At 39.8% G+C, this 24,594-nt stretch overlaps 1 protein-coding gene across 1 annotated transcript; it reads right to left on the bottom strand.

Annotated features, from left to right (window-relative positions):
* Window positions 1-2,816: 2,816 nt before the first annotated feature.
* On the bottom strand, window positions 2,817-24,321 carry atp13a3 (ATPase 13A3). The gene is made up of 34 exons (XM_028403250.1): window positions 24,153-24,321; window positions 18,761-18,841; window positions 16,644-16,730; window positions 16,372-16,545; window positions 15,766-15,999; window positions 15,530-15,600; window positions 15,315-15,398; window positions 14,728-14,797; window positions 14,497-14,631; window positions 13,863-13,935; window positions 12,974-13,105; window positions 12,688-12,861; window positions 12,400-12,557; window positions 11,727-11,915; window positions 11,461-11,522; window positions 10,947-11,097; window positions 10,622-10,741; window positions 10,442-10,459; window positions 10,171-10,324; window positions 9,938-10,058; window positions 9,648-9,772; window positions 8,989-9,149; window positions 8,664-8,792; window positions 8,406-8,485; window positions 8,196-8,238; window positions 7,992-8,101; window positions 7,806-7,902; window positions 7,636-7,708; window positions 7,336-7,513; window positions 7,068-7,246; window positions 6,893-6,981; window positions 6,680-6,760; window positions 5,998-6,090; window positions 2,817-4,976 (listed from the first exon to the last, which is right to left on the bottom strand). Exons 3-34 carry the CDS (start codon window positions 16,692-16,694, stop codon window positions 4,779-4,781), a joined length of 3,807 nt encoding a protein of 1,268 aa, XP_028259051.1. The 5' UTR covers window positions 16,695-16,730; window positions 18,761-18,841; window positions 24,153-24,321; the 3' UTR covers window positions 2,817-4,778.
* Window positions 24,322-24,594: the final 273 nt, after the last annotated feature.

Below are 24,594 nucleotides of genomic sequence, written 5' to 3'. Positions count from 1 at the left end.
ATAAGAAGGTGGTGAATCCTCCATCTAGTTGGAGCATTTAGTTTGGATGGACCAAACATTTCAGCTTAATCCTGGCTGCTATGCTTTGTACACATAGTACATCCTCCTAGCCACCAGGGGGCAGACAAGCAAAACTTCAGTATGTCAGTAAAAACTTCACTAAATGGGCCCAGAAAATCAACTAACGGTGACATTAACCTGTTCAGGATGGACTTTACATAACAGAGGGGGCAGCTGAATGTCAGTGGTTGACTACAGCTGACTGCTGCCATGCAGTGATCCACAAAGGCAACAAAATAACTGCAGTCAATGTGAAGAGGACACTCAATGTTCAGTTCTTAACATTACCCTGACACTTTACCTTCATTTACCTTTAAATATTAGAGGATGCATGACATCAGCCTGGAAGCTTGTACAGATGATGGTATCTTCCCCCATCTTCCCTCACCTTCCTCCTTTTGTGCTCCTCCGTCTTGTTGAGGCCCGGGTCAAAGTCCCTGTTAATACACGTCTGTTGTTTTGTTTAGCACATCCTGTACATGGAGTCCTATCTCTTTGTGAACATTTCAGGTATTGATTTTTAAATTGTGTGATCACTTCTTTGGTTTTAGATGTGATTCACTTTCACCTGTTTTTGACCATATCACATCTACCAGGTACAAAACCTATTTAAATAATATAAATAAATTCTATATATTTCTGGCATCTCGTTTACCATTCTCTGTATAATTTACTCCCATCAATTATCCCATTTTTGTCCTGTGCAACAAATCACTTGTAGACATGCAGTCGGCTTGCTTTAAGAACATTTATTGAAAAGAAAGAAATCAAGATAAATTTGAAACACAATCCTCAGGGAGAAAAGAATTTAAATAAATAAAAAATAACTTATAAAATACAAAAATCAAAAAGCACAAATTAAAAAAAAAACGTATGCATCAGGTGAGCCTCTTGCTGAAGGGTGAGAGCTGCAAATCATAAAGCACATCAAACGAAAAATCCTGAATTGAATATAATGCTTTCTGATGTGATACAGGAAGTGAATCAGAGGCCAATGCTAACTGTGAACAGTGGGTATACATTGTACCTGTATAAGAGCATAGAGGTTTCAGCATTAAAATCCACTGCCTGTATTACAATACGAGGGCAAAACTGTAGCATAGAAGACAAGCAATAGTAGCATTTACACTTTGCACGTCTTTAAATGGAACTTTCTGTATTAAGGTGCAGTTATGATACAGTTGAGACTGAAACGCTCTGAGCAGCAATATATTCATTTCTACAACAGGTTGCCGATATTGCACAACAATGCACAGTCTGCTCACCAGTGACATGTTCATTTTACATGGATGCCAAAAAGAGCTCTCTCTCTCTTTAAAAGAAATGTAGACATCGGATGATCGGACAGGACAGAATGTCAGCTGACTTTCTGAATGAGGTGCCAAACATGCCACAGCTGAATTCCCTTCTTGTGTTAAAGAGTCTCCGTTTGATACAAATGAAGAGAGAGAGACAAAGAGAAAAAAGCCGAGACATACGTCTGCTTGCAGAGACTTCATTCAACATTTTGTTTGATCTGAGTGCTCCGATCATAACTTTGCAATAACTGATTCAAACTATGAAATAAATGCCCAAATAAAGATTCTATAGCAAAAAAGCCAGAGTACAAATAAATCCAACAGACAGTACAAATCAAACGTAGACAACTGATTGTAACACAGTACCAAAAAAGTAGAAAAAGACACACCAGCCCTTGGATAATTCAAAAACCAGACATTATAACTAAATCTTTAGACTTTATGCACACAATAGAAATGTACATCTCATATATACAGATAGAATCCAACCTCTAATATTATTATCATCACCATTTAAAGTCCACTTCTGCTGCAATAAAGCACATCTGACAGAACTGAACACAGGCTGAAATTAAACCTTTAATTCTCTCTCTGTTGCTCTATTTTTAATAAGTGTGGTGAAAAATCTTTGGAAAGAAAATCAAGAATTTTTAGTATTGCATTGCATCAATTTTTGTTCTTTGTACAACATTCAATCTTAAGCTCAGTAGATATCTGAAACCCAAAACATACGAAGGATATGACCTCATGTGACATCCTGCATGTAGCCGATGTTTGTGGAACATCAGCAACAACAACAAATAAACACATTTTTGCGACATACTGTGAGAATTATTCTGCAAATTGGCACGATAATGTCAATTTGAACCATTTTTTTTTGCCACATCTTCATCTCACACTGACTAAATAATAAAAAACAAAACAAGAGTTGTCCCAATACCAGCAGGAGAAATGTCCATACCATGTTTTTCACTTTGTCATCTATGACTAATGTTAATCTAATCTAATCTTTGTGTCTTTCTTTGGGGCTTTGAACTGGTTTTGTTGCATTTACAGTGTGTCAGCTACAGTAAATTCAAATTAACTTCAGTATTTTGGTATTGGCTGCTGCCCACGAGTGAACAGAGACTACAGTGAGCCGTCACATATGGGTTTTTGTGTGTCTGTATGACAATGCCAATCACCAACTATAGAATATTGTTATAACTAATATAATGATTGTTACAAAAACATGATCTCGTTTCTGTATGAATAAAATCCTCAGTGATTCATGGACATGATGACTGTGATGTTGTGGTTCATGATAAAGTGTCAGATAATGCAGTGCAGTCACCAGATATCCAAGTGAGGAAGGGAAGAGTTAGTTTGACATTCTTTTGACAATTAATGAAAGGCAGTCTCACCTGGTGCCTATAATTTGCCATTAAAGTGATAAGTAATTAGTTTTTGAATTTATTGTTTTGATGGCTATATACTTGGCTGTAAAAGTCTGCGGTTTTCTCCATGAAAATAAATATAAATGTTCTCTACTGCCATTTGATCAGTATGTAAGGAAACAAACTTTTACAGCTACAGTCAGAGTCTAGTGGGTTAAAAAGAAAACACAGCATCACTTCAAAATGCCAAAGAAAGAGCAGCGAACATAAAATATAGCCCTTAACTCTCTACATAATTATCCAATGTGTAATACATGAACACAGCTGTGTAATCGCCATCCATCTTAAGCAGGCTGTGCTGTTCTATAGAGGTTTTGAAATAACAACTGGGTGAGTTTGCTGTATTTTACTACAGCATGACACTTGTAACCAGTCTTCCATAGGAAGAAATCTTATTTAAAAAAAAAAAAAATTTAAGCTGTACTTTTAACTATCTGGAGTCATTTTGTTTGTTTTGCTTTGATTCAGATGGTGTCATGCACGTGGTTAACTGTCCATGATAACGATAACCAGCCAGATGCATGCTGTGTCTGAAGCAGTACTTTCTAATAATACAGTAAGTGTAAATGTGAGTGTTTCTTAGTTCTACATTGATACTCTTATGTTTGTAGTAATAGTTCTAGTCAAGTCGTTCAGAACGTGACGACAGGGAGCTGGCTTCATGCAGGTCTTTGTATGTTCTCTGCTGACGGGAATGGGCTCATAGATGCAAACATATAGGTTTATAGCCAACGCCAGCGGCCCAGGAGTGTATAAAGCACGTCACACACTAGAACATTTTCCTAAATATGACTCAAAGAGTTTTGCCACCTGTGGTGCAAAACAATATGAACTGGTGCCGGAGGAAAGGTCAAGTTGTTCCCAGTTAGACTTGTTAGCATGATGCTAACACTTGATAGTGTTAACCAATGGTGTGATAGCAACAAAGCTAGCAAGGTTATAATTTATGAGAATTCAGACATTAGTTGTAGAGGTATGTTGTAACACAAAAAAACAAAGAAAATGAAAGTCTATGTCAGTTGGCAACACGTCATCAATACTCTGCACCACTGATTCCCTTACACTGCTATGGCTGAAAAGCTGAGATCAACGGTATCTTTTTTTTTAAAACTTATTTTTATTTATTTTTAATCATTATCATTAAAAATCCTACAGGTCCCATCTTCAAAGTGTTTGAAAGCTTTGATCAAATTTGTGTTCTTATGTTTCTGAGGATGATGTATTTGTAATTTAATTGAATTTAATTTGTAATTAGTTTTCCCCATTTCCATTGATTTAATGTTTAAAAGGCTGTAGTACTTGAGCATGAATATAAATGTCTTTCTGGAGTGTGACTGAAGCAAATGAATGATTTCATTATTTCTTGGAGGGTAATTTTTAAAAAGACTGATGTTGGTTTGGGAAAACCAACGCATCATATATGAAATGATTCTAAGTACAAACTGGCAATTGGGAGCACTAATAAGCTAATACCTGTGTGAATAAGTGGTAATATTCCTGCTGCAGCACTATTAAATCAATCTATCCATCAGAATATCTCAGCTATTTTCTGTCTTTAATTATTACTAAATCAAAGTTTGTACTAAAGGTCCATAGTACAACTCCTCTACTAGGCTGTAAAATCCTTCTTTACTGCTAGTTATTCATTATCTGTCTCCATACCCTCTGAATTGTTTGCATTGGAGACTTGTGTTTGCTGATGAAAGTTTGAGTATTTTGTTAATTATAATTCTATAAAAGCTAATACTTCTGACAGAACATGTGAACAGACAAGAGATCTGAGAGCGAGCCAGGAGATGAGCTGCAGAGAGCTGGAGAAAGAACTAAAAACACAATTATATTTGGTAATATTGTGCAATCCTATGATTGTTGCTGTGATATTGTAACAACTGTGCTGCAGCTGTTCCGTTAAAATGAATGAATGTGCATTTACGAAACACATTTCATACGCGCGTCTCTTGTTTGTGGGGGCTGTGGAGGGGTGCTAGGAGTGGAGCATGATATTATAGGTGGAGCCATTTTCTGGGCGGGGCTTGGCTTCAGTGGTGGTGGTTGGCTTTGGAGGCCAGTCGGGATCCACGCTGAGCTCCTGGGCCAGATGCATGTAACGAGCTCTGGGCGTCAATTTGTGTTGGCAGCACAGCGAGGACAGACACTTGTAACCCCGCAAGTCAATGCCGGTCTGAAAATTACGGAACAGGCGGAAAATAAATAATTAAAGAGTGCCACATTTTTGTTCAGGGTTTTTCAACAGACATTTGTCTACACCTGGGACATGCAAAGTAAAAGTATCTGTGGTGTTGTAGGCATGTTTCTCTGCATGCAGGTCACTCGAAAACAAAATGCAGCATGATAATAGTTTGAATGTACAAAAAGCCTACTCCTTAAAAACAAGCTCATGGGGTCAAAGGTCAAACAAAGGATTCCACAGCAGATCTTTACAACTTAAAACAAAACATTAAACACAGCACTGGTAAAAAACAAAAAAACATTAAGGCATAACTGCTTCAATTTTATACATGATATATTTTTAATGGGACATACTGGCAGTGATGTTAACTATAGCTCGCTAAGATTGTGGAGGGAAAATTAAGAGATAAGCTCAGCAGAGAGCCTTGTGGGGCTGAAAGCAGAGTAAACATGGGTACAAGAGCATACTTTATAAGTTGCTTTGTAATTTACTACAGTATATGTCACTAGCTTAGGGGGCTGAGGGTGCTTTAGGCTCAGTGTCTTCATAACATTCTTTTCTGTGCTGTAATCTGTATCATCTAGTTACCCATTGTAATTGCTTCCATTGCCTTTCTTCATCTTTATTTGTTTTCAAGTCAAACATTACAGCAGCATTTTTTGCACAATATTGTTGTCTTACAAACAAAACTCTCTGCTCTATGGCAATGAAGTGTAATTGAAGTGTTACCTTCAATCTAATGATTATGTCTGCTACTTCGTATACGTCATGCAGTATTTTTTTAACTGTAGAAATTTCAGTCTAAAAGATTTGAGTGTTGTTATATAGGAGGATACTCTTCATTGAGTAAGTGCTATCAAGCCCTAAACAGAGTGCCCATCCAGAGCACACAAGAAGAAAGAACACTGGGGTCTCACACATGCATGTTTTGGTTAGCAGTTATTAGAGCGGGGGAACACCATACAAGAGGAAAATGAAAAGACTGTAGAAAAAGGTGTCAGATTTTCCCAACCTGTGGTGTCGGGGCAGCAGGGGTGACGCCAAAGTTGCCTTGTTTGTCTCGGCTGAACACAAGCTTCCATAAGACGATGTCAAGGATGAAGGTCTAAGGAATCGGCAGTGGGCAGGGGAAAAAATTACAGAGAGGCTAACTTGATTTCACATAGCTCCTGCTGCTATTTTTATAGAGCCACACTGTATCAGAGAGAAATGACCCTGTATGGCAACTTGTTTTCTGTGTGTGATCCAGAATCATTTCAGTAGACTTTTTAATTCACTTAAAAGATGAAAGCAGTTTATACTGGCAGTTTAGGAAACAAGCATAATCTAGGATGTCTGCTAAGGAGGGAGCCATCTAAGGAAGGCAGAAACAGAGTCATACTGCTTCCATGCATCAGCAGTTCAGCATATATTAACAATTTACATGAAGCTGTACAAGAAATATTAGTTGAAAATCAATCAAGTCAAGGGAGTCCTGTTTCAAGAATATCCAGGAGCTCACAGATGCATGAGTGTTGAGGGTTTACTATTACTGATAATGCAGTTTGTCTCTCTACAGACATTTCATCTCACAACAAAAGATCAATCCTGCTGTCCAACTTAACGAGACAAAGATGAGCACACTGCATGAAAAAACAAAAACTGAACATGAGAAAAAGACCTACTGTCACAGTGTGTGACTGCGTGCGTCTTACCTCCACCAAAACAGACACAGCAGCGTTCCCAAGGATGATGAGGAACAGTTTTAACCTCCATTCAAATGGGACACAAACAATCTGCACAGACAGAGAAACACTAATTACTGTGGTGTCAAGACTCACAAGGCTTTAACTCTTTATGTTAAATAATAACAGAATGTGAGATAAATCAATCCAGAGTATGAACCTCTAAACAAAAAGCCTTCCTACCTCTAGAAACTCGTCAATGGTTTCAACACGGTAGAACATGATAAATAGCAGGAAAGTATACAAACTCAAAGCAGACAGTACAAAAGGCCCTGTGAAGAGGACGCACAAACACAAAATTACAACACACAATATTAAATATTTTATATTGATCAGTGTTCAGAAGCAGGTTTCTTACAGTTCTTGTAGCTGGGCTGCCTGAAAGGTTTACCCTTGGAGAAAACAATGGCAACAATGAGATACTGGAAGGAGGAGACGTAGAAGAGGCTGGTGTTCTCGTAGTTTTGGATGTTGTGGTCATCCACTTCTGTGTCGTTGTAGTCGGACTCATTAATGTGTGATGTGAGGTTACAGACGCTTAATGAAGACAGTTTAAAAAATAATCAGCCGTGACTTTTTTTTAATGATGTTTTTGTTAGCTTTAGAAAAGGATGGCGGGTGCTCACTCTGTCAGAGGTGTCCAGACTGTGTACCAGGACTGCTGTCGGACCCAAAGGAATGTGATGGTCTGGAAGCCCAAGCAGATGAGGATCTGGGTCAACACAGAGAACAGCAGGGGCCCTGAGATCAGACCTGATGGGGGGCGACGTGCCACCAGTTCTTTCCACGCTGGGTTCAGACTCACTGAAGGAGAAAGAATGAACATGGACAGGAGTCAGACATGGAGGGTGATGACAGGCAAGTGTTAAGAAAAAAATAATACGAAACATATAAATCCAAAACTTTGTTACATTTCTTGAACTTACTGGTAAAGACAATGAGGAGGATAATAGCAATGTCGATGAAGAGAAACTGGAAATCTCCAAGGTTGCTGAGGATCTAACAAACAACAGCAGACAGTACAGCTCAGAAATGTCAGTGAATTAACTGGATTTCTCATCCATTCCATAGCAACATGAAAAAAGGAGCTACATACAGAGTAGAGGAGAGTGACGCTGATGTACTGGATGATGCTGTAGAGGGCCATAAACTTGAAGACACAAAAGGAGGTGATGAGAGCAGCTCGTCCCTCCCTGTAAGAGCAAGAACACCCAGCCATTTAAAAAAAGCGAAGCCAGAAAAACCCTTGACCATTCTGAAATAAAAAGGAGGACAAAAGAACCTGATGAGGCTTGGGACACAGGAGATGTTGGGGGTTCTTGAGGTGAAGGGAGAGGCTACTGAGGCTTCAAGCTCGGACAGAGAGATCCCACCATGAGCCCTCTTCAGAGCCTGGGTTAAAGGAACAGGGAAAGTTAGCTTCAATACATAGTGCAGCCAAATTTTTATTGCGACACTGTTCTCCAACACACGTAGCTGCACATACCCCACAGTCATTTGCTCCGTCTCCGCACATCCCAACAAAGTAGCTGTGAGAGAATGGCAGAGCAGCGTTCAATGCTACCATGTGAACTTTTTAAACAATGCACACAATTTCAAGCCTCGTGCCTTCAGACTCTAAAATGACTTGTTCAATGTTTTTGTTGACTTATATATTTAACCAAGCTACATTCGGAATTTATCTTAAAATACTTACTCGACTCCCTGCAGTGCTTCGATGAGCTGGGTCTTCTGGTCAGGTGCCATTCTAGCAAATACTGTCCCATGCAGTACGAGCTAAAAGTTACAAAACATGTGATCACATCATCTAGAAACATTACGAACACCATTATCAAAGTTATCACCTCTGCACAACAGCAGGTGCAACTTTTGGCATTTCTGCTCCAATCACAGCCAATGTTAAATTTTTATTAAAAAGATAATTCCAGCATGTCTAAACAGTGAGATCCCACACCTTTTGAAGCATGTCGGGGAAATGTTCGGCGATTACAGCAAATGATTTTCCATTCATAGCAAAGTGGTAGAGTTCTTGTGTTTTGGGTTCGTCTACATGACACGCATCCTCCAGGCTTATGTTCACTTCCTGTTAAAATAATAAATAATTGGGGCATGGATTAAAGCAAATTCTGTAAAATATTTTCTAAAAATATTAAATGGCCTCCAACTCAGTCAATTCCGTTGTATTAGATTTTGTTTGTAGATATAATACTTCTCAGTTTTTAATTTTGTTGGCCTCTGTGTGTGTAAGCATTTTAGCTTGCTTAACCCCATGGCTTCACCTCCAGGCGAGTTGACTTGGTAGGTTGGTCAGCGTATCTCCAGGTGATCTTGGCAGCTTGTCCATCGTGGGGAAGGTGGGCATCAGCAATGATGACGGTGTCCTGGGGAGGAATCATTCCACAATCCCGGGCCACAGAAATAGCTGTGAGCATGTTGTCACCTAGAAAGCACATAAAAGTAATACTTTATCCACAAAACTGCATACCTCAATAATTAGGTCTGTAACCTCAAAGTTCCTGATGACTAAATATATTATTAAGTAGGAAGTTCCCTGCAAGTTAAAGAGGTCCACTGCTAAAAAACAGATTACTAAAAGATCAGTAGTGAACTACTTGTTAATTTATTTTTGGCATCTAAGTGAGATGTGAAACTGTTTGAGGCAAACATCATTAGATAAAAGACAATGTACCGAGAAGAATAATAACAAACAGGAGTGAATGGTTAGAGTGTGCCTGTGCCAGTTACACTGAGTAGCCTACAAAATGTTATTAGTTGAGATTACAGGTTCAAAACTAGAGGATTTAAATGGACTGAATAACAAAACACTAAACTTAATGTGGTGACTGTGTAATAGCAGGTCAGGAGTTTAAATCAGGGGAAAAAAAACAAACAAAAAAGACTCAATTCTCACTGTAATGCAAATTCCTGTAACTCTCACCTGTAACCATAACAGTGCGGATGTTGGCTCGACGAAGGTCCTGTAGCACCCCAGGGGTCTCTGCCTTCAGCTTATTCTGCATGATAATAAGACCCAGGAACTCCATGTTTGTTTCTATGTGATCCCTAGTTCAAAAAATATACACAGGCAGTTTGTATATATGTAACAGAGCACCAAAACACACACAGAACTGCAGAGTAACAGAAAATAACTTCTGTATGTGTACAGTATTTTAAGCAGACAGGCTACCGCAGGGCATTTTTAGAACAGATTTAAGTACAGTACGCTACCTGTTGATGTTCTGGACCTTGTGCCAATTGAGTTTGGATTCAAGTCTACGATGAGCAAGAGCAATGACTCTGAAACCCTGCTTGGTATAGCCCTCTAAGACCTCTGCAAAGCTCTCTGGCACTGCAAATAAAAACAGCAAAGTTAGTGAGATATGATTAAGAGTGTGGAGACCACATAATCACAAAATAAATAAATCGTTTTTGGTGAAGGCTATAGTTTTTGTACACGTCACCTGTCTCTTTCTTGCAGAGACTGGCCACCACCTCTGGTGCCCCCTTTGTGTAGGCATCCATACGTTTTTCTCCCAGAAGACGAGCTACCACACTCATCCTCTGAAGTGCTGAGGAAAAGGGGAACTGGCGCACGATACCTATCTCATATGCTGACTGCACAAGACACACAAACACAGACATAACATATTTCAAAGATGTTGAAAATTTAAAGACAAAAATGTTCATCAGCTAAACCTGAACAGACTGGCATGAAAAAGGTAGACAACATACCGAAAGCTCATAGAGTTCCTGTAATAAAAAAAAAAGAGGTCAAAGGTTAAATTATCATCCCATTACCATGTTGTTATGCTATATGGATATAAAAGATGCTGGATATATATTTTTATAATTAGACTACTCTCTCTCCTACACTTGCTGTGTCCTGTTGAACTACTGGGATGCTGTTCATACCATGTCTTGCTCTGGTGATATCTCAGGCTCTGGGGGAAGCAGCTGCTTTGGTGGGCGAACTACAGTGGGCATGATCCGATTGTGAAGAGATGTTTCCTCCTCAGTGGCCTCCTCCAGGATCTGAGCAGATACACGGGAATACGACATTATTATCGGCCCATTTCAGACATGGAATATGCAACAAAGTCCTTGTATCCTTATACACACACACACTTTTGAAACCAAGTGGGTTTTGGTCTCCTTACAGATTTTAAGGATGACAAGTTTGGCACCATACAGCTCACACATATAAATGTTGCACATGGATAGATACAGAACAACTCACCCAGCCAGTAGCCTCAAACATTTTGAGGTCCAGTGGGTCTCCAGACAGCTGGCCTTCTATTTTGGTAAGAGAGTGGCAGGTGGCCATGCAAGCCACAAACTGGGACTTGACAAGATTCTCCTTGTAGGCATTTTCTTCTGACAGGTGGAAACTGAGGAGGCAAGAAAAGTATATGGTGGAAAAAATAGTCAACAAGTTTTAATCCAAATGTTATTCTTAACTTAAAGAAACATGTCTCATCATTTAACCACTGTATGTTGCAAACATACATACATACATAGATATTGTGTCGGTGGAGAAAACAGATCAACTAATTTTCTGGTTTTGAAAGATCAGTTGAGTTTTGTGAGACACGACAAAAGCACTTTAAATGAGACTGGAAACACATTACAACATACTACATATGTACAACAGTAATATCCCACGTTTATCAATAATGAATCCATTCACTTAGTATGGCTAAAATAGAACTAAATTATATAGATCTATCCAAAATCCATAACAACGGACTTACCGGCCATTCTCAACTCTCTGAACTCCCCACAGGTCTAATCCATCTTCTGTCAAAGTTCCAGTCTTAAAGAAGAAATATAATCAAGTTTAACCAAATTAGTTTTACATGATTTTTCTGTCCAGACAACCAGAGAAATGCATCATAAGTCACATGTACCGACACCTACAGTACTGATAATAAACAATATGACTCAACATTTTGTAATCCAAGTACAGCTTGTGTTTTATAAGACAATTCTTAAAAATCTTTATATGTAAAAAACTCACTTTGTCAAAGCAGACCAGGTTGATCTGACCACAGATATTGATCCTCTGTGGGCTAATGCAGAAAATGCCAATGTTTTTTAGGCGTCGCTGGGCATACACAATACCGGCTGTCATGGCGGCTGGTAGCGCTGGTGGCACAGTGATGGTGATGATGTCCAGGGACTCAATGATGATGGTCTTAACTGGCACCTGGAATACAAGATGGAAAAAACACTAGTACTGATTTCTAGTTCACTGCTTTTGTTTTGAAAGGATGCTTTTATCAATGAGCTGCAGGCATTTACATAAGGCCTAACCAGCAGGATCCTATACTTGTTTATGTTTAAAAAAAAAAAAACTACTGAAAGTACTGAACAAAACAAGCTGATCCAGAAATGTTCTAATTCATTTTTAATCCAACCAAACACAGTGAGCTGCTCAATGGTCAACAGATTAGCCTGTTAAACTGATCAGATTCCAGGTCTGGCTGGCAGTGAGTTCTGAGTATGAAACAGGGCATTGCTTTACAACCATCTAGCAAGTTCTAGAAATGTTTGTCTTAGTTGTTTTCTTTTTCAACAGAAGGACAGAGAAAATGTTAAGAAGTCTTTTCCTTTTTCTTCTTATTTCTATACAGTTTTAACTGCAGGCATCATAAACTCAGGTAAAATCAAGTAACATACTCTTAGCTTACCTTGTTCATGATGCTGAGGACAATAGAGTATACAAAACCGATTCCAGCCACAGCCACCAGACACAACAGGAAGAGGTAGGCATCACGGTACAGCTTGAAGTCAGTGGGTTTGGGATAAAGAATGGAACGCACCAGCTGGCCTTTGGCTGTGCTAAAACCTGAATGAAAAAAGAATTACAAGATGGTGGTCTTATGATCTATCATCTGCGATAAGGCCACAGACACAGGGGTCTCCTAAGAAAGTCTAACAAAGACATACAAAAGTTAAAGCCTAGGCCAAAGACTGACCTGTGCGGACCACCACAGCCTTAACCAGTTCGCCTGTGTAGAAGCGGGTTTGGATAACATTGGTGCCGCAGAAGAGCGTGTGTCTCTTGTGCTCATCTGTGTCGTAGGCACTATCATCCTCATCTCCTGGTGGTGGGTTTGGTAGATTGGTCTTTGTCACAGGAACACTTTCACCTAATGGAGATTAGACTGATGTTAAAACAGGCACACTGTGTTTGAAAAATACACACATATGTAAAACATTCCAAAATAAACATTAATAGAGAATAAAGATTCCTCCTCTAACCTGTGAGCATGCTTTCATTGACGATGCAGGTGCCGCTGACCAGCACAGCGTCACACGGCATAATGGTTCCATTGCTGGGGATGACAATCACATCACCGGGCACCAAATCAGTAGACAAAATCTCTTCGATATCTGCCAGGAAGGGAGAGGCCAACAGAGGCAGTGAGAAGGTAAATGTGTGAATTAAACAACAAAGGTGGGGAGCATCATGGGTAATGAAACAGAAGACAGAAAAAAGTGTGATGAAAGGTGTAATCCAATAGCAGATGGTTGAGGGGAGTGAGAACTATAATCCTCAGAGTCTTGTTCAGTACATGTCATTACTATTGTTTCTTTAGGGTGAAGGGAAAAAAGCTGAAGCATCACAAGCAGTGATCAATGTAATAGGCTGAAAGCATGAAAATAATTAAAACAGTGTATGAACTTCCACATAAGGTTAAAGATGAGCTTAATTTTCTCCTTAGAACTCCTCATGGAATTGATTTTAATTTGCTACAGCTGACACTGGATTATATAGTTAATACTTAGGCATGACCTCTGCATATGCGGTTTAGGAAGTTCTGCAGACATACAGAACACAAGCATATACAGAACCCTTAAAAAAACACATATGTTTAAACATGTGCACCCACTGTCTGACGTCAACACTTCCTAACTCTGCAGTGTCCCGGTGTAGCAGCTATGTGGAGGACAGCCAGAGCAGGCTGAATCTGTAATTGACTCTGGCTGAACACATGAGCAGAAAGATGTCTAGTGTCGGGTTTGGTTTGGGTGGCTCTCCTCAGAATGGTAGGAAAGTGAGTAGAGTGATATACGTTGTGTGTTACTATTACAATGACTCTACAGAGACAAACTGCAAGGAAAGCACAAAGAAAAAAGTTTGACAAACCATTATTGGCTCGGCATATAGACACACGGACAATACTGTGAGCTGCCACCATGTCGTGAAGCATGACGTATTGCTGGAGAGAGAGAGAGAGAGGGAAGAACACAGTGATGAGAAACCTGATGGAGATTCTTCTGTAAGGGTGTTTTTATTTGAGTCCATGAATTTGTATGAAGCTGGGGCAGCAGACCGTGTGCAGATGAGCCTTTATGTTAGCCTTAAAACCCTGGATTAGACATGGCTGTAGCAGAGGGTGTGTCTGTCATAGCACTGAGGTAGTTCAGCTACTATGACGCAGGCACCAATGGGTAATTAAAATAACATTCATGCGATTCGCTGTTGTCTTTCATCGACACGTCTGTATCTGCCCAGGTCTACTGTCATGTTACCTTGTTAAATAAAAGCATAAATAAAAATAAATAAATAAAAAACATCACAAATGTGGGTGTTCATTAAAGACATTTTTGGGTTTTGATGACAAAAACGAATCTGAAATACTGAAATGGAATTCATACATGATGAAGCCGTATGTTGACATCATTCATTCATTCCTGAAACTAGTTTAAACTGGTCCTGACATCATTAGGTATACTGATAAATGACATTATAAATAATCCTAGATTTTTTTAGTACTCACCTTTTTGATGGTGTACAGAGAGGTAGCTATGGATATGACCGACATGAAAACAATAGCCACAGCATAGTAGTAATACTCATCGGCACTCCACAGGATCACACTGAAGAGCTGGAAGATGTAAAAAGGGTTGAGGACCTGCAGGAGCAGACAGACAGATGTGACACATGACACTTCATCTTCACTGTCAAAACACAAAGAAAACAGAATGTATTGGATTAAACTGGACTCTACCTCTTTGATAAGCAGCTTGAAAACAGAAGGCACTTTCACTGCAATTTCATTCACTCCGAAGAACAGTCTCCTGACATGAGAAAAAAAGAGACAGTGTTTAGTGTAGCAAAGCAAACATTTATATTTGAAAGCACTTACATAGTATGTAAAGTTAAACAAACATATCCCAAATTGGGTATGCAGCTTTTCATTGTGATTTATATTACCAGGTGATTTCACTGAGTAGCTCCTCTTCAAGTTATAGTTACAAAGTAACAATGCATGTTACAGTATTTTCTTCTTGAATGTATTCAGTTTAGAGTCTTTACGTCATACGTCATGGTGTAACTGAAAATATGCATGCATTTTAGCAGTTACAATATTATTATGAATGTTGTTATATGTATTTCCTCACTTGGCTGAAAAATGCACTACACTGTGATGCCAAATGTTAATAGCAAACTGTGAATTTTGGACACAGTAACACCACCAGTGAGGGCAAAGAGCCCTCTAACTTGCAACTACAGCACAAACAAGAGAATCTAACAATGTGGTCACAGCCCTCCTGCTGGAACTTGTCCAACCTATCCCTTAGAAACAGATGTTACCTGTACTCCTGCTGGTTCCTGGTCAGGCCTGCGCTGTGCTCCAAGTGGAGGGTGGAGCAGCTGACCTGCAGATCGTCTAGGCCGCTACAAAGGGATTATAGTTCAAAAGTGGAACAAAAGACTTGACCTTAGACAATGGAGATTACTCAGCAGTTTTAAAATGAAGTGGGTATAGTGTAAAAAACACGGACTGTAGATAGTTGAAAAATGCTTACGTTAAAACCTCAAAGTTCTGCACCTCATCGTTCCAATAATACTTTGTGCTATGGAAGGTAAAATAACGGATCTGAGGGAAACAGTGGAGAGGCAAAAGTAATACTTAGATGACGAATATCATAAATTATGTTCCTATACTCAAAGGCAGATAAAAGCAGAAATTCACATTGTCATAATAAATGTGTGCACCGTGTTCACTACAATACAAAGGGCTGTCCTGCAGAGACATGCCCACCTGTGTGGGCTGGTAGTCGGCAAATCTTCTGATGAGCTCCTGAGCGGGGCTGCCATCGGAGTGGTGAGGGGTGTGTCCGTTGGCCAAAGGGGGGGAGTCAGAGGAGGGAAAAGGGCAGGAGGGAGAGGAAGGGGAGGAGGGGGAGGTGGTCTGGGTGTCCAGGCTGTGGAAGGGGTTGCTCCCCGGGGCCAGCATCACTCGCACCTTGGCCAGGAACCAGCGCCGGAATTCATCCTGCTCAGCAATAAACACAAAATAATTGGATTGTTGGAGAGATAAAATGAAGCACAAGACCAACACCTAGAGCAAAAAATGCAGACACACATGGATAAACACACTGGATGCAGGGCAGATGATTTGTGCATTCCGTTTTGTACATCCATCAAAGTTGACTTTTGTGTTTCTTTTAACACCACATACTGAAAATGAGTGGTAGTTTAAATGTAACGGCAGCAATTATCTTGTTAAGTATGCAAAACTGTACTATTTAGGCCTTTTAATAAGTTATATAAACAGTTTACCATGACTGTGATGCTGTTAAATTTGCATATTTTGTCCAACCAACGGTTCAAAACAACACTCATACATGTTGTAGCTGCAACCCACCGTGGAGCGCAGCAACACCACTTCGGCATCCCGGGCTGTGGTACGAGTGCAGGTGGACTTGACGCACCATTCTGGCATCCAATAGAGCAGCAGGAGGAGGAAGCCCCCTGTACACAGCACTCCGAGGCCCACCAGGGCCAGCCGCCAACGACACAGACGGTAGCCCTGCAACTCCTTAAGGATGGGAGAAGACAAAAAAGCCCAGTCTGATAACACAGAAAACAAGAACTGTCATATTAGCATTGATGTAAAATAAAAATAAAGACTTGTACCATCTCCTCTTCTTCCCCCTTGTTGAGGATCTTCAGGTCTTCCTTCTCCATGCTGCAGAACAGATTGCCAAGTCCCTTTCTTAGTCACTGCAAACACAACAGACAAACTGTCAAGGTAACAGTGTGGAAAAACAGCTTATTGAACACAGAGGCTCAACACCAGAGGGTCAGACATCCAAGAAGGTCACAAGATGCTTTTTAGAAAAATAATGCAAAAGTGTACTGTGTGGAAACTGCAGTTTTTTTTTTCATAAAGCATTAACATTTTTGACATTTAGATTCTTCAATAATGTAATGATACATGAATACTTTGGTTTTGTTTCCTCCAGAATGATGAAAAACAAAGCTACGTATCACTAGTCATTTGCCCTAATTTTTGTGCTAGGTATTACAATTATGTTTTTCATTCTTAGGCTAGATTACCTTCATCACTTAGTGATATATTAACATGTCATATTAATACAATATCCTAATCACTATGCTACTTAATATTACGCATTCAGAGGATAATGACAAAAATATGCAGCTATATGCCCATTTTTTTTACAACCTGCTGTAACAATATAAAAAAAGATAGGACCATGCTACACTTGTACGTATTCCCCCTACAGGCCACCATAGTCTGTAAGACAGTGCTTAACAGCAAACAATAAAGAGATGTTAAGTAAACTAACACATGAACAGTGCATCCACATATTTGTCATTAACACAAATACAAAGCCTGCTAAAAAGTCCTGTGACAATACAGAACGCATTGTGACTGCTCTTGATAAATTCCTGAATAGCTACCCTACAGCAAAAAAATGTTGATAAAACTGATAATAACACTTAGAAAAAATACAGTCATCAAAAAAGCTACCTTGTGCTCCAACTATGATAATCCACAGCACTTCCAAGCTGCATCTGACCTCAGAACATCTTAAGTAATCTCTTATGAGTGTCAATGCCCCCCCACCCCACACTGACTGAATCATCAAATGTGTTTAACACAATATCTTCTCATATCATGTCACTTTCCTCTTCTCAGGTGTTCCATAAGGATTAGCTGCCTGCCAACAAAGGCACTCTTCCACTTTACTAGTTAGGCAGCAGACAATCTGTCTAGCTGGTTACTTCACCATTTTGTTTCTCACAAAAGAAGAAAAAAAAAGAAGAAACACAAACCAGCATGGTATGTCAGGGCATGGTGTCCTACTACTGTCCCCACGGGCCTACAACACCCAATGATCCCGTCACTGCCGTCCGCACTCAGATCTTATCTGCCAGCTGCACCCGGCTGGACTTTTTCTCTGGCATACTGCGGGATATTTTGCTTAGGACCAAGCCCTTCCTACTATTTTACAATGGCAGACCCCCTGGTCGGTGCTAAGCAGTGTGACAAGAACATTCTCTCCCCAGTTTCAGCTATGACTGGAAATGCCGACACAATCATTCACAAGATTTCTGTCCTGCAATGATGACTCATAGATACAGACCAATGAAAATGCCACATAAATGTATCTAAAAGTATGAAACTGATGTGGTTACTGAAACTGACCGTTAACATAGTCTGCTGAGATAACAGAGGTTTGTAAACTGTAATTACAGCCTCCAAACAGACTACAGGCCAAAGTTGAAGCTTTGTGGCTGAGAGGCCAGGCATTTTGACCCTGTTTATGATTCAAGATCCAATACATTACAATTTAACTCAGGATGAAGATAAGTTAGGTTATATTTTCACTTTGATATCTGTAAACAGTCCCAAAAGCCCATGTGTAATACTTACATGCAAATGTTTAACAATTAGGTGAACATATCTGTGTAAGCATAAAGAAAGAACTGACCATCTTGGGCTGTTTTCGTTCAACAGCTAAGCAATAAAACACTTTGTCTAAATTCAATCCACCCTGGGAGCTTACATTCTTCAAGTCTGGCCATTTGAATGTGAAAAACAATAATTAGCTGAAGCCTGGACAAGGCCCGAAGCAGTGACTCAAGAGACTGGACAGGCTTCTGGTCATATTCTGGTTGACCAGCTGGTTTTCCACCGGCATTTTACACATGCACATGTCAACAATGTGTTTGATTTAGTCAGTGGGCAACAGAGAAAAGCTTCTCGTTGGTCACTCTGCTGCTACCTTGATGGCCAGGGACACAATGCCCCAGGCGGTCCTCCTCCCCACAGTTAGCTTGCTCTCTCACCACACCAACCTGGAACCCTGAGGGAGGAAAAATGCTAATTAAACACAGCTTTCCAAAGTTTCACTCTAATTTTACTTTTTATCAACCAGAGGTCAACTAGGAGAGGTATTTTCACAAAACAGTAACACATCCTCCCATAGGAAAAACAAAAATAAATGAATGAAAGGTATTTGAATAAATGAAGCCCTCACTGTGTAAGTGCATGCATACTCAAACAGTGAGCCACAACGTTCCAACCACTGACACATTAGCTGAACAATATTAATTATCTTGGTACAATGACACCTACCAAAGGGTAGGATATATTGACAGCAAAGGAGTGGTCAACTTTTGAGGTTGGTGTATTTAAAGCAGGAAAAACAGGAACAGCAGCATGTCAGCAGAATGTACAAAATAAATAACATCCCCATGCATCAGTTTTGTGTAACAAACAAAGATGACCACTAGCATCACAGTGCAAACCAGAGAAATGTTTGGATGCAGGTTTGAGTTCAGTTTTATCTATCTTTCTGTTCATGTCCCGAGGACATATGCGTGGTTACTAATTCTGCTCCGCAAAAGTGTTAATCTATGCTTCACTCTACCTTTCCGACAGTAACTAAAGATAAGGCAATAAGCACCGTCTTGAGTACTTACTAATGACCTCATATTGAAATCTATAAATGAACCATTTCATGACTTCTTTCTCTGATCCCATTCTTGTGGATATAACATGATATATTGATATATCATCTTTTTTGATTTGGACACAGATTTTTCCTGAAATAAAGAATGACATGAGAAATCAGCATTCTTACTTGAATATCAAGGACCCTGCCTGGGCCTCTAGGAGTCACCATGACTTCAGAGATATTTATAGGTTCCTTGAGCCCAGCCTAAAGCCACATTGTTGTCTCTCATTTGATTAGTCTGCTATTGTATTAATAAGCAATGTGAGCTTGGAAAAAATAAAACAAAAGGCAGCTGTTGATCTTTTTCAAACAAGATTAGACATGACAGTCATCTGCATTTGGTAAATACTGTATGTATACTGAACCACAACAGAGGTACAAACATCTGTTTACATCCTAAAGCTATGCAAGTTAATACACACATACTATGAGAGGACTAACTAATAAATGGGCAATTCTTTGCCTGTGCTGTGAACTAAACCCAGGGCCTCTGACAAGCCCCCTAATGTCAGCAAATAGACTATAATCAAACAAACACATATCTCCAGTATTAACTAAGACTAGACGCATTATGCTTTCCCTTTCTGTCCCGTTCTTCAACACACAGACAAAAAGGAAAAACTGAACAATGAGCCATGACCTAATGACATAAGTCTATAATTCATGGAAGCATTTGGAGGAAAAAGTGTTTTGTTGCCATCATACTCTGCACTCAATGTGCTTTCTTTATCACTTCCCCTCCTACTCATGGGGTATTATAGCCAAGCTTTGTTCCCCATCATGAGCCAGAAATGCTGTTTATCACTGTGGGCACTGGCCTTACTAAAAACATTGTTGACCACCTGCCCTTCCCCTGCTGTCCAGCTAAAAACTCTTCCTCAGCTATCCACCACTGATCATTTAATTTGTTCGCAAAAACATAACACACGCAGAGTGGAAGTGTCAAGAACACGTTCACTTCCAATGTCACCATTAAACTCTTTAAGTGAAGCAGTAAACATCTACATCTCATTAGGGTAATCCAATCCAAAGCGTTGTCCTCAAATGCAGATACCAACCATGGACCAGTCTGACTTTAGTATGTACGGTAAATTGAACCTGAAATAAATCAGTGTATTGAGGAGTTTTTGGATCTGCTATCCTGCAGGAAGTACTTTTAACTGTTGTTATTAGAAGGTGGCACCAAGAACACCAAACTGAGTAAACACAGAACAAAATGTAAGGAGCGAATTGACATCACGAAAAGTTGAGACCTTGAGCAGAAAGGCCTGGGAAAACTTTAATCCCACAGATCAAAAGTCTCGGTTTTAAGTACGGCCACATGCTCTTGGATTAAGGGTGGCTTGACAGCCTATGTAAACTGCTTTTACCACTGTACAAGAGATTAAGACACATTTTTACTTCATTAGACCTACAGTACATCAATACATAATAAGCCTGAGTGAGAAATAATATTTACATATGGATAACACGGGTTAGTCAAATTCTCATTATTTCAATAGCAGATTAAAAAAGCAAATGTCATCTTTGTATAAAATATGAAATCTATAAATACCTGTTCAATTATTCCAGTATGAGAACTAGATGAGGGAACTCATGACAGGCAGCATCTCTTGGCATCCAGTTATTTTCACCAGCCTAAAATCCCTAAATAACCACCGCAGAAGACACAAAGCAATGTGTACCTGACTATGTTACTGTCATCATGAAAGATGGATTAGTGCTGTCAACGATGACAGAATTCCATCACCATCTATAGGCTACTGTTCGTGATAACCAGGAGCACCATTTTAAGGACGGACCTTTCCGGATTGCCCTAACAATTCAACACGCTCAATCTTCTGAACAGCTGCTGATGATGGCTGGCTAAAGTTGACAGTGTGGAACACACCATAAAAACTATAAATTATGTTCTGCCATGCATGTCCTAAAAACAGCTGACAACCAACCGTCAGTGTTCCTAGGTTGTAAAAAACAGGGATGTAGTGGACGTAGTCCTGCAGGACATCTCTACTCTCAGGTTTGCACATTTTACAGTTGTTTCTATGTTTACTGAAAATGTTCTTGCTTTCACTGATGCGGCCTGCTGGTTTGTCCCGGTCGTACTGGAGGCAAACTGCTATATCAGCAATGAAAAAGATCAGTTTCTCTATCACGCTGCTCTGGGGCTCAGTGCCGGGCTGCTGAGAGGACTTTTACCATGTCAGGATATTTCTCATCTCCACTCTGAGTCAACACTGGCAGGCCTTCCATCACAGGCTGATGTCTTTAGCCCACATGTGAAAAGTCTTGAGGCACTAGGCTCAAAGACAAGTGGAATATTGGCGCCTCACTTCTTAAACTGATATTAAACATCTTCCAAATGCGCACTTTGACAAGACCTCTTGCTCTCACACAGTAAAAAAAGCAAGTTCAGGGGTAAAAAGGACAAGTTCAGCTCCTTAGTTACCTTGATTGTAGAGTAAGATTTCCTGCATCTATTTGCAATTAAGACAGAAATTACTGTGAAGCTTTAAAAAATAAAAAAAACTGGGACTCAATCCAAATTGTAGATGGTCTGCTTATACACACTGAAATATGAGGACTTGCTGACTCAACAGCTGGATGTCTGTCCGACTGTTGTGCACACAGCACTGATCATCTTAAATGTTCCTTAATTCTGTTTTCCTATATAAAAGACAAACAACACAAAGAATTTCTCATAGAGAGGGAAGAGAATCATCTTTCTCTTGTAACACTGCGATTTAAAGCCTCAGAGACTTTCAAAGTCTGTAGAGGTTGTGCATATAAGAAAATATTCTTCACACTGTCTGGAGGAACAACAGCAAAAGACAATGTGTGTGGATACCACTTGTCTCAACTCAAAGGGCATTTCCTAATTAAAGCCACACAAACTAACTAATTATGTCTTAAGCCTCGCTATGCCAGTGTGGAAGATTAAATGTACATGCCAGCACCACTGTCACTTTTAATAGACAATAAGAAAAGTGAATAGACAGTGAATAAATTTGCCCTAAGCTATGCTGTGCAATTCATAATTGAGAAACTGGAACTCGGTATATTTAAATTGACTGCCTCTGGCTATATATAAGGCCAAATACCTCTCTGATCATTTGTCTGTTAAAACCTATTGTCATCAATGTAAGCCAACTATGCTGCAGCACAGACAAATAGACATTGCAGCTGGCAATTTCAATTAATGACAACAGCACATAAAGAGCGCAGCCACAAGCAATGGGCGCCTCTCTGAATCAACAGTTTAGGGAACAAAGCTACACAAATGAAGCACAAATATCACACACAAATTGGCATCATAAAGAGGACACAATCAAACTAGATGCAAAGTACCAAAATGTCCCAGGTACTAGGTTTACACACCGAAGTAAAGTAAGACTAACACGGCAAGGAAACCAGCCGAGCTCTAAGACCCTCAAAGTTTCTCTCAGTGTAATAAGGCCACATGTCAGGGAGCCAGCACCAGGCTCTTCTGAAGCAGGCAAAGGAAGGAGCTTACAAGCTAATGTTCTGCCAGAAAGTCCAGAGTCCAGACCAGAATAAAACTGAGAATTTGCAGCAGAATTTGAAAATAACTTGAGAGAGTCCGAATAAAGACAATGCAAAACAATGTTGTGTACACAAAAACAAATAAGACTCTTGCAAAAGAATAAGTTTGTGTATTAACTAGTTTAATACAGTGAAAGTTACAAGAGTAATATGATCATTTCTGCTCTTTTCATCATGTATATGCATTCCTACTTTAAGCATAAAACCTAGTGAAATACACTAAGTCTAATTCATTTAAAGGCAAGTCTTCACACTGAACTTATCATTTACAATTATTTTACCAGCATGCTATCTTTCACTTAAATTCTTGCAGCTGTAAATGATACACATATAATATGTGGAGGATGAAAATGAGCTTATCGAAGGGCTACAGATGAATTCATGAAGCTGACTACAGGGAAACCAGATCAGTGTGGCAGGTGTTTCAGGGATATGAAGCAGTCAGAAAGGAGGTGCCAACGGTGGAAAGCATCTACAGCCCGAACTAAAAAGATGACAACCAATATCATATAACTCCGATCACTGCCAACACTGGGAACGAGTACTTTATTCTGAATTTTAATAAAACCAATGAACGCATAACTGTCAAATCTGTGCAATACATTAAAAGGTTTATAACAGGGTTAACATTTTCCTAAATATACCTAAATATACATCGCTTCCTCATGTTTTCATACCACCAGGCATTGTTAAGGGACAAATTTATGACAATGGATCATGGCTACAAGACCTAAGCAACCAGGGAAGTGCTTCATCGACTAGATGAGAAGACATAGGTGAATGTTTGCTAGCTGGCTAACATTAGCCAGGCTTCATTGTTAGCCGCTATTTAGTGACCAGCTCAATAACAACGCCAATGTGTCCTCCACTGATGGTCGTGTTTTCGTTTTTATTTCACTGTTTAATGGGAAACAGAGTGTCGATAGCAACCCTGGCTAGTTTTCCAGTCCTACCGCAGGAAGGAGGAGGCTGACGTCCGCACACACGCATCAACTAGCTTACCGCTTTAGCTTGGTGCTAGCAACTGACACATGGGTGATGATGACAGCGATGTAGACAAACCGCACAGCACAATTCAGATTAACACACTCACCCAGAACCACCTGGACACTCTGAAGATCACCTTCGAGTCATGGTGAAGAGAGAGTCGCTGTTATCTGAAGGAAAACGTCGTTGAAGAGGAACACGGGCTAAGTTTGATAGAAAAATGTTGTCGCAACAGACAGGCAGAGTGCAACGCTGCTGTGTGTTGACAGCTCAGCTCAGACTGAGTACTACAGCAGTAGTGAACTGGCCTGAACTGGCTGTCTGACGGCAGGAAGTGACGTACAAAGCCATCACGCCGCACCAGTCAACAGTGAATTACATGAGGAAATCATTCAGTGATATGTGTCACTACTTGGGATAAAATATGACTGAAACACATGTAAAAGGAAGGAAGTGGTGAAGCAGCCTAATGCTTTATAGTAACAGCACAGTGCTGACACAACAATAACACAACAACTGTATTACTTTTAATACAATTTCAAGTCATT

Source organism: Parambassis ranga, chromosome 4 (genome assembly GCF_900634625.1).
Source record: "Parambassis ranga chromosome 4, fParRan2.1, whole genome shotgun sequence".
Lineage (NCBI taxonomy): Eukaryota > Metazoa > Chordata > Actinopteri > Ambassidae > Parambassis > Parambassis ranga.
This window is presented reverse-complemented; position numbering and strand designations above follow the sequence as displayed.